Source organism: Chiloscyllium plagiosum, chromosome 13, assembly GCF_004010195.1.
Source record: "Chiloscyllium plagiosum isolate BGI_BamShark_2017 chromosome 13, ASM401019v2, whole genome shotgun sequence".
Lineage (NCBI taxonomy): Eukaryota > Metazoa > Chordata > Chondrichthyes > Orectolobiformes > Hemiscylliidae > Chiloscyllium > Chiloscyllium plagiosum.
The window spans coordinates 11,449,284-11,458,978 of NC_057722.1; the positions used below are offsets into that span (position 1 = coordinate 11,449,284).

The 9,695-nt window shown below is 40.4% G+C and overlaps 2 protein-coding genes across 6 annotated transcripts in view; one reads left to right on the forward strand and one right to left on the reverse strand.

Moving 5' to 3' along the window:
- The window catches only part of LOC122555761 (G-protein coupled receptor 55-like), a 139,100-nt gene that overhangs the window by 101,176 nt on the left and 28,229 nt on the right, over positions 1–9,695 (forward strand). The gene's annotated exons all lie outside the window — the stretch shown is intronic.
- The window catches only part of LOC122555758 (NACHT, LRR and PYD domains-containing protein 3-like), an 86,643-nt gene that overhangs the window by 40,484 nt on the left and 36,464 nt on the right, over positions 1–9,695 (reverse strand). For all 5 annotated transcript variants that reach the window (XM_043701863.1, XM_043701861.1, XM_043701862.1 and 2 more), the window contains exon 4: positions 1,457–1,591. In XM_043701863.1, the coding sequence (XP_043557798.1) occupies positions 1,457–1,591 (135 nt within the window). The remainder of the gene's footprint in view (positions 1–1,456; positions 1,592–9,695) is intronic.

The window sequence follows — 9,695 nt, forward strand, 5'->3', positions numbered from 1 at the left end:
CTGAGCAAACTCAAAAGGAAATTCATAGAGCCTATTTACAAAAAAAACAAAAAAAAACTAACTACAAAACACAAAAGGCACTTAAATGGGGGACTCTACCTCCTGTCCACAGAGGGCGCTTACTTTCCCACACACACCTCCATCCCCACTTCCAGCTCGAGCTGCATCCCAAACCCAAGCAATGGAAGAAACCAAACAAAGGACATTGTAAATACAAAGATATAACAAAAACAGTGAGCACTCTGCCCACTCCTAACAATATATCAATACCACTTCAGTTCGGACAGAAATAAAACCATCAACAACAGCTTCTTTGGGAAAAGAGTGAAAGTACAAGAAATAAAAGCAAGACAAAAAATACAGATGTTAATTGTCCATGTCCATAAATACATTATTTTAAAGTCTCAAAAAGTTTTTGGCTTGCTGCAAGGAACCAAACAACTGCACAGTTTCCTTGTAAGTAATACGAAGCACCGCTCGGTATCTCATCGAATATTGAATACCGAGGTCCTTTAACCTTCGCTTAACACCATCAAATGATTTCCTCTTATAGATCACTGCTACAGAAAAGTCCTGGACAAACGTTATCTTAGTTCCCTGATAGGTCAGGGCCTGCAGATCTCTCCCCAACCTTCTAGAAGTTTCCATGACTCTCTGCTTGTCCCCGTAACATTGAAATCATATCAGAACCGGGTGACTGCACTGACTCTGACCAGATCTGTGCATCATACCTGGTGAGCTCTGGTCTGTAAACATTTACCTGGTCCATCTCGGCATCCCAACCAAGAAACTGTGGCAACCAGTCTTCAAAAAAAATTGGTTGACTGCTCACCTTCTACTCCAACCGGTAGGCCAATGACCTGGATATTTTTCTCCTACCTCTATTTTCCAGGTCATTGACTTGCTCAGTCCGGGCCCGAACCTGTTTCTCAAGGGCCTGGATCCGACTCACCAAGGATTTGACCTCAGTTTCCGATGCTGTGGTCTGCCGCCAAACCTTTTCAAATCACTCCCAAGCTCTTCCAACTCTTTATCAGGATTGGCTGAGGTGGGCTCCAGTTGATTGTGAGTCTCTTCTCTCATCTCCTGGGTCAGCTTTCGGATTGCTCCGAGTTCCTCCATGATGTTCTGCTGTGCAGGCATTTAGTTGCAGTCGAGGACCCACCAATATTTTTGAGTGTCCCAAGTGTTGAGACTTGGCCGTTTCCTTCCCCTTAGTCATTGTCACATGCCCGAAAATGGATTTAAATGGTTGCATTAACGTTTAACAATATTTCTTTTCCAAAAAAAAACTAAAATGGGGGGGGTGAAAAGTATTATTACCCAGGGTTGGGGAGCAGAGCTCAGCAAGGCTGATCTATTCAGATTGCCATCATCTTGAATTCTGCTCCCCCAGCCTGTTGTTGATGCCCATAGTTTCTGTTTATGGATACTTGTAAATTTAGTGATATCTTACCTTGGTTGCTCTTGCAAACATACTCCACATTTATTGTAATGGGCATGGATTCAACAGTAGAGTTTTCAATAACTGGTGAGATGATGCTGCTCCCAGTTTCTGCTTTTACCGTGGCGGTGGTCATTTGATGATTTCCTAGAAAAGTAGGAAGAGTTACACTCATTGGACGAACATGTGAAGGAAGGATGCAGCTCCATATACTATTCTTTCTGGCTTAAATTCCCGGACGCAAGCTGACTCTGTGTCAATATATGCCAGTCACCTAATGTTACATTCCCAAGAAGGACCGAAAGGCTGAAATGTTTAACAACAGAAGGAGATTTATTTTTAAAGTGACCGTTCACCAAATACACAATGTTCCTCCCCTTTACATCAAAGGTTCCTGTAATAAAAAGAAATTCACAATATTTATAATGATATATACAATAGTCAGGAGGGGTAAGATGTTTCAGAGGACATCAATTCCTGTGCAGTTGTCAGTGCACTGCAGATGTTGTCTTGCCATTCCCTTTTCTCCAGATAACCATTTCTGTTGGCTGACCTGTTCACATTCAAGAGTGGCAATTCTTTTCAGTTTTTATGTTCTGTAGTTATTTGGTAAATCAGTTTACCATCTCATGTACAATGATAGTGAATCTGATTTTCGAAGTTTCTGTTTCATATGCGTACTCTCCTGACTTCTTTGTAGTGACATGACGTAACAGTTGCTAATACTTTGTATGTGTGACTCGTTCTAATTCTTTTGTAATCCTTAAACTAAATAATTGGGCTGAGCGGTTTCACAGCTTGTTACAATCTCTTCTCCAACTATCGCCATCAAGTTCTCAAGTCACTTTGTGATTTCTGCTGTTCTTCTCCTTTCATCATCAATGAGAGTTTCGAGCTGAGGTTTCATGCATGAAAATTACTTCTCCAGCACTTTTGGAATTGCTTGCAATTCTGGTCTCCTTCCTATCAGAAGGGTGTTGTAAAACTTGAAAGGGTTCAGAAAAGATTTACAAGGATGTTGCCAGGGTTGGAGGGTTTGAGCTGTAGGGAGAGGCTGAACAGGCTGAGGCTGTTTTCCTTGGAGTGTCAGAGGCTGAGGGGTGACCTTATAGAGGTTTACAATATTATGAGGGGCATGGATAGGATAAATAGGCAAAATCACCAATGCTTTCATAAAAAGGTCTGCATACAAAAAATCCCTTTTTGCCTGCATTGATTTCTGTAGTCTTTAGCCTCAGAAGTTGAGAATTAGTCAGGGAAAGTAAAGTTAACAGGATGGAGATGAAGAGGGACGGTAGTGATGTATACAAATATGTTAAAACATTGCCACATTTTGATGAGAAAGATGTCGAGAACTTTTTTATTTCATTTGAAAAATTGGCTAGGCAGATAGAGTGGCCAGAGAATTTGTAGGTAATGCTATTTCAGATTAAGCTGGCATGCAGAGTTAATGAGATATTTGCAGCGCTGTCAGATGTGGTGTCAAGAGATTATGCAGATGTCAAAAAGACTATTTTGAATGCCAATAAATTGGTACCAGAAGCGTATAGATAGCGGTTCAGAAACATAAAGAAGGAACCAGGTCAGACTTACATTGAGTTCAAAAGAATTAAACATAGTAATTTTGATAGATGGTTGCAGGCCTTAAAAATGGATAAGATCAATGAGGCTCTAAGAGAGATTATTCTGCTAGAGGAGTTTTAAAATTCACTTCCAGAGATGATAAGAATTCATGTGGATGAACAGAAAGTTCAAGAAGTGAGACAGGCTGCAGAGATGGCAGATGAATATTCTTTGGTGCATAAGGTGAAATTTAGCTTCTGACAGGAATTTCATCTGTGAGGCATAGAAATTGGGAGAAGGGGAGATTCTTCACTACAAAACAATGAGTAGAGCACACTGGTAATAGTTTACCACAGGTGGAAAAGGAAGTGAAAGGCCTCAGGTGCTTCCATTGTAATGGAGTGGGACACAAAATTACAGTGCCATTGGTTTAAGAAGGGCACCCTCCTTAAAACTAAAAGTGGGAACCAGTACTTGCTAACCATAATGGATGTGTCTATCAGATTTCCACTGGCAATTCCATTACCAAGTATTAATGCAAAAGGGTGGTGGAGGAGTTGGTAGCTTTCTTTACGCAGTATAGGCTACCCAGGGATGTTCAGTCAGATCAAGGGTCTAATTTTACTGCTAGGCTGTTTAAGGAAGTCATGGATAGCTTAGGTGTATAGGCCTTTAAATCAAGTGCATACTATCCTGAATCCCAGGGAATTTTGGAAGGTGGCATCAGACCCTGAAGACCATGTTAAGAGCGTACTGTCAGGATTACCCGAATGATTGGGATAAAAGTATCCCATTCGCATTGGTTGCCATTATACCTGCCCCAAATGAATTTACACAGTTTACTCCATTTGAGTTAAATTTCAGACATGAAGTGAGAGGGCCTTTGAATTAATTAAAGAAAAATTGAGAGGACCGAAGTTGGAGATCTCACACCTGGATTATGTATCTGAGGTGAGGGAGATACTGAATCCGATAGGTGAGTTAGCTAAACAGCACCTGAAAAAAGCATAGCATAGAATGAAGAAGGTGGCAGACAAAACTTCTAAAATTTGGACTTTTTCCCACAGGAATGACATATTAATAATGTTACTAATGGTAGGAGATCCCTTCAACGCCAAGTTTAATGGTTCCTATTAAATTGAGAAAAAATTGAGTCAGGTAAGCTATCTGGTAAAGATGCCGAATGAGGGTATCAGGTATGTCATGTGACTATGTTGAAACCTTACTACAATAGAGACAGGGAACTGGAAAAACAGGTGGTGTTAGTTACAGCCCCGCAGAGAAAGGAATCAAAACCAGTTGCCGTGGAGTTAGATGTACCTCAAAATACTTTAAATAATAAGAAAGTCCTTGAGAAGTTGGATAAGTTAGTGAGCTATCTTTCTCAGGACCAAAGAACCAAGTTGAAAGGTTTGTTATACCAGTATGAGGACATATGCAGGAATAAGACAGGGATGTCTAATACTATTGTGTATTAGGTAGAAGTAGGGAATACTGCTCTGATAAAACAATACCCCCTACAGACTTAACCCTCTCAAAACCACATAGGTACAGAAGGAAGTGGATGCAATGCATAATGAAGATATCATTGAATCGAGTCAGAGTGAGTGGAGTTTGCTGATCTTGTGAGTTCCCAAACCTGATGGGACTCAATGATTTTATGTGTACTATTGGAAGGTCACTATTGGAAGGCCGTAACAAAATTGGACTCCTATCCAATACCAAGATTTCAGGACTAAAAAATGTGTTGCTGGAAAAGCGCAGCAGGTCAGGCAGCATCCAGGGAGCAGGAGAATCGACGTTTCGGGCATAAGCCCTTCTTCAGGAATTTCAGGTTTATGCCCGAAACATCAAATCTCCTGCTCCTTGGATGCTGCCTGACCTGCTGCGCTTTTCCACGACATATTTTTCAGCTCTGATCTCCAGAATCTGCAGTCCTCACTTTCTCCTACAAGATTTCAGGACTGTATAGAGAAAGTTGGTCAAGCCACTTACATCACAAAGTTGGACTTACTGCATGGTTTTTGGCAGGTACCTTTATCAGAGAAAGCGAAAGATGCTTCTGTGATTGTTTCCCCAAAAGGCCTTTGGAATGAAGAATGCACCGACCACATTCCAAAGACTCAGAAACAGAGTTGTGGTGGGATTAACAAATTGTGCAGCTTATATGGATGATGTAGTGATCTTTAGCGAGTCATCGAAAGATCACATGGTAGAGTTGTCAGAATCTAATCTAATTATTTACTGTACCTTTAATACGAATCTGAACTGAGAGCTTACAAGCACATGTGTACACCTGTATATAACTAGACGGCAGTCCCAGAATGTACTGAAAAATTAAAAATGTGTAACTTTGGCTATGAAATGGATACCTGAGGTTTGGTTGCTGTTTTAACAACAATTCAAATTTAACCAATCAGTTTAAATTATGCCCCAGGATACTAAAACCCAATTGAGTTTGAATTCATTGTTGATCCAATATTGTGGGGTATATAAAATGCGACCCTTTTGAAAGTTGGTCAGAGAGAGCATCTGCCATTGAGAGAGATAAGTCTGGAAATCTAACATCACGCTCTCCAAGAATTTAGAAAACACTCTCTATCAAAGGTACCTTTTCATATACTCGTGCAAAAAGAAAGAAGATGACCCAGGGAAATCCTCAGCCGGAAGACACAGGTGAAGACAGCAGTTGTGTGGTTTTGAAATTAATTGATGGAATTTTAATAAGTGTTTTATTGGAACTGCATATTGTTATAGAATTGGGGGCAGATTAGTAAGTAGTTAATAGAAAGGGGACTGATTGTTATGAATAGTTGTTGTTTAATGTTCACTTAGAGTCATAGAGTCAGAAGAGATGTACAGCACAGAAAAATACCTTTTCGTCCAATTCATCCATGCCGACCAGCTACCTAACCTAATCTAATCCCATTTGTTCGCACTTGGCCCATATTCCTCTGAATCCTTCCTATTCATGTACCCATCCAGATGGCTTTTAAATGCTGTAATTGTACCAGCCTCCACTACTTCCTCCGGCAGCTCATTCTATACACACACCACCTTCTGCATGAAAAAGTTGTCCACTAGGTCCCATTTAAACCTTTCCCTTCTCACTCGGAATCTATGCCCTATAGTTCTGGACCCACTCCAGGGAAAAGACCTTGTCTATTTACCCTATCCATATCCCTCATGATGTTACAAACCTCTATAAGGTCACTCCTCAACCTTCGATGCTCCAGGAAAAACAGCCCCAGCCTATTCAATCTCTCCCTGTAGCTCAAACCCTCCAACCCTGGCAACATCCTTGTAAATCTTTACTGAACCCTTACAAGTTTCACAACATCCTTCCGATAGGAGAGAGATCAGAAATGCACACAATATTCCAAAAGTGGCCTAACCAATGTACTGTACAGCTTCAACATGGCCTCCCAAATCCTGTACTCAATACTCTGTCCAATAAAAGAAAGCATACCAGATGCCTTCTTCATTATCCTATCTACCTCCGAATCCACTTTAAGGAACTATGATCCTGCACCCCAAGGTCTCTTTGCCAACAGCACTCCCCAGGACCTTATCATTAAGTGTATACGTCCTGCTCTGATTTGCCTTTTCAAAATGTATCTAAATTTTATAATTTAAACTTCATCTGCCACTCCTCAACGTATTGGTCCATCTGATCAAGATCCCATTGTACTTTGAGATAACCATCTTTGCCATCCACTACATCTCCAATTTTGGTATCATCTGCAAACTAGAGAGTTGCCTATCACAATCGATTGCTTAAAACTCGACATATCCTTCATTACATTAGAGCCATTCTCCATACTATTGGGGAACTTGGCTATTCCCCTGAGAGTCCATCATCACCTTCATTTTCCAAAACAGCATACATGTTTGAGATGGGGATAGCCACAAGAGACTCTTGCACTACCTGCCTATCCTCCTACCTTTCCTGGAGTTAACTCATCTACCTGACTGTATCTGTGACTTTTGTACATTCCTATAACTGTCATCCATCACACCCCGAGCTCCTGTAAATTCCTTATTGCCTCTAACTGACCTTCCAACTGATCCATGTGATCTAACAGGATTCTCAACCAAAGACACTTTCTGTAGATATAGTCATCAGTAACATAGAAACTCTCCCTAAACTCCCACAACTAACAGGAAGAGCACATCACTATACTAATGGTCATCCTTGCTCCTTCACAATCTACAGACCTTTTACAGTTAAAAAAGAAATTGGTTATATTTTCTTTAAATAGTGGAATTTAGGAGCTCTCTGTCACTCATATTTTAACACATTACGAGGTGAGGCTAGCTTTTCTGCGTGTTTGGGTGTAAGTAACAGAGGGGTTCACCTCCGTGTCATAACAGGAACATAAGGCTTAGTAAGCTCACAGTGAAAAGTGGTGGTGCTAACTTCATCAGCTTCCTTGTTCTAAAGCAGTTGTTTGAAAAGGACCAGAAAGGCATTAACTTTCAAAGAAATACTGATTAGTTGATCTCAAATGTTGCAAGTGCATTTTCCATTATCTTCTGGTTTAAGTTTATGAATAATACTCAGTGACGTATACTTTTTGATTCATTTCATATTTGGTACTACGCTGAAGTAGAGTGGATCCTTTTGTTCATTGTACTGCTTTATCTGATCTGCTAGCTTCACAATGTAGGATATCAGTATCATCCTGTTGAGCTTATTCATCCTTAAGCTTTGTTTGAAAGTCACAGGCAAAGCTGCAACTGCCAGGTGAGCTCTTCATTGTGTATTACCAATGTCACAGGTATAGTGGGCATTGTCGATCTCTTTTAACAGATCAAATGTAAGGTTCAATAACGTGCCATCCTGGTTCAATTCATACTTTTTGTTTGATTTGAGTTTTGTGTCAACCTTTGGTCTGATTACATAAGATACTTATTTAGCCTTGCAACACTTTGTTTGATTCCCTCATCCTTGATTTTCAACTTGACTGATCTTTTCCATGCTTCCCAGACTCCTAGGAAAACAACAGCACATTTCTTTAGAGTTTGTGATAGGCCAGTCGTAGAATCTGACAAACAATTTACTTCAGTCCAGTTGAGATCGATCCTCTACAACCACCTTCTTCCTAATAAAGCTGGAAAATTTTCTTTGACAACGTGGAAGGAAATGTCAGACTGACTGTATAACTGCACATTCATCTTGATACAACCCACTAAAAACATTGCTTTACCTGTGTATGTTCTTAGTACAATTTTTGAGGGTTGCAGCGCTACATGACTCAGCTGCTACTGATGCACACTTTCAAGTATCAATGAAACCACCCACTCTAGTGTCCACCTCCATTCTTACCGGTTTGCCATTCAGTAAGAGAGTGATCCAGTATTGGTTGGTGTCATCAGCAATAGCTGGTATGTTGAAGAACAGCTCCTGTCTAGACTGTGAGTCTAGGATTTTGTACCATGTAGACCTTTCTTGGTTTCCATATTTGTGCTGTGTATTGATCATGTTTCTTCCTCATACACGCCCATTAAATGTTATACTTTTTTTCTGCAGTTTCTTGAAACCAAAACAGGTAATTTATAACCTATTTTCCCTATTGTAATTTCTTCCTTAATTTTCTGATGACTTGTGTGTTTGGATTAGCAAGTAATTCCCAATATTTTTAATGTTTTGCCATTAAAGTTGATTATTGATTTCATTGTAAAAGATTTTGAAAAAGGATTATTTCAAACTGCATGATAAAGGGAATGAATGTTCATTTCAAAATAAATTTTGTACAATGTAAATGTAAACTCAGCTTATTTAATGTTACATTCATGCCATGAAAATTTAAAAAAAAATTTTTAAGAATGGGAAATAGGCAACATGATGGCTCAATGGTTAGCATTGCTACCTCACAGTGCCAGGGATCCAGGTTTGATTCCAACCTTGAGTGACTGTATGGAGTTTTCATGTTCTCCTCGTGTCAACTTGGTTTCCTCCAGCTGCTCAGGTGTCATCCCACAGGCCAAAGATGTGCAGATTAGGTGGATCGCCATACTAAATTACCCCGTGTGTCCAGGATTGCGCAGGCTTGGTGGATTAATCTTGGCAAATGCAGGGTTGCGGGGATAGGGTGAGGCTGTGGAATGCTCTTCGGAGGGGCAGTGCAGTTTCAATGGGCTGAGTGGCCTCTATCTGTACTGTAGGGATTCTATGACTCTCAAGAAATACCAGAGACTTTAAACAAATATTTTGCACTTGTCTTCATTGCACAATACAGAAATGCTATCCCAAAAAAGTAGAAAATCATGGGAGAAAAGTCAGGTGAAACTTTAAAAGTCATTATCACCATATAAGAATACTATTAGAGTGGGTGTGTTCTAAACCCCAGGTCCTACAAAGTAGGGTCTCCCTCCCTCCCTCCTCCTCTAACCTTAATTAAGAGTCCACAGACATGCCACAAAAAGAGGGTCTAAGGAAGTTTAGATCGAAGAGTGAGGCTTCAGCTCAGGACTCTTTGACAAGGAGGTTGAGTGAAGTGATTACACCACAGTTGAAGAGGGTGAACACATGACTGCCCAGCTGGTTCAGTGCGCTACATGCTTGATGTGGGAGGTCAACGACTCTGGTGTGTCTGGCTCGTATATGTGTGGAAAGTGTGCACATTCAGCAATTGACCGAGCATATTGCAGCGCTGACGAAAGAACTCAAAGACCTTAGGCTCAT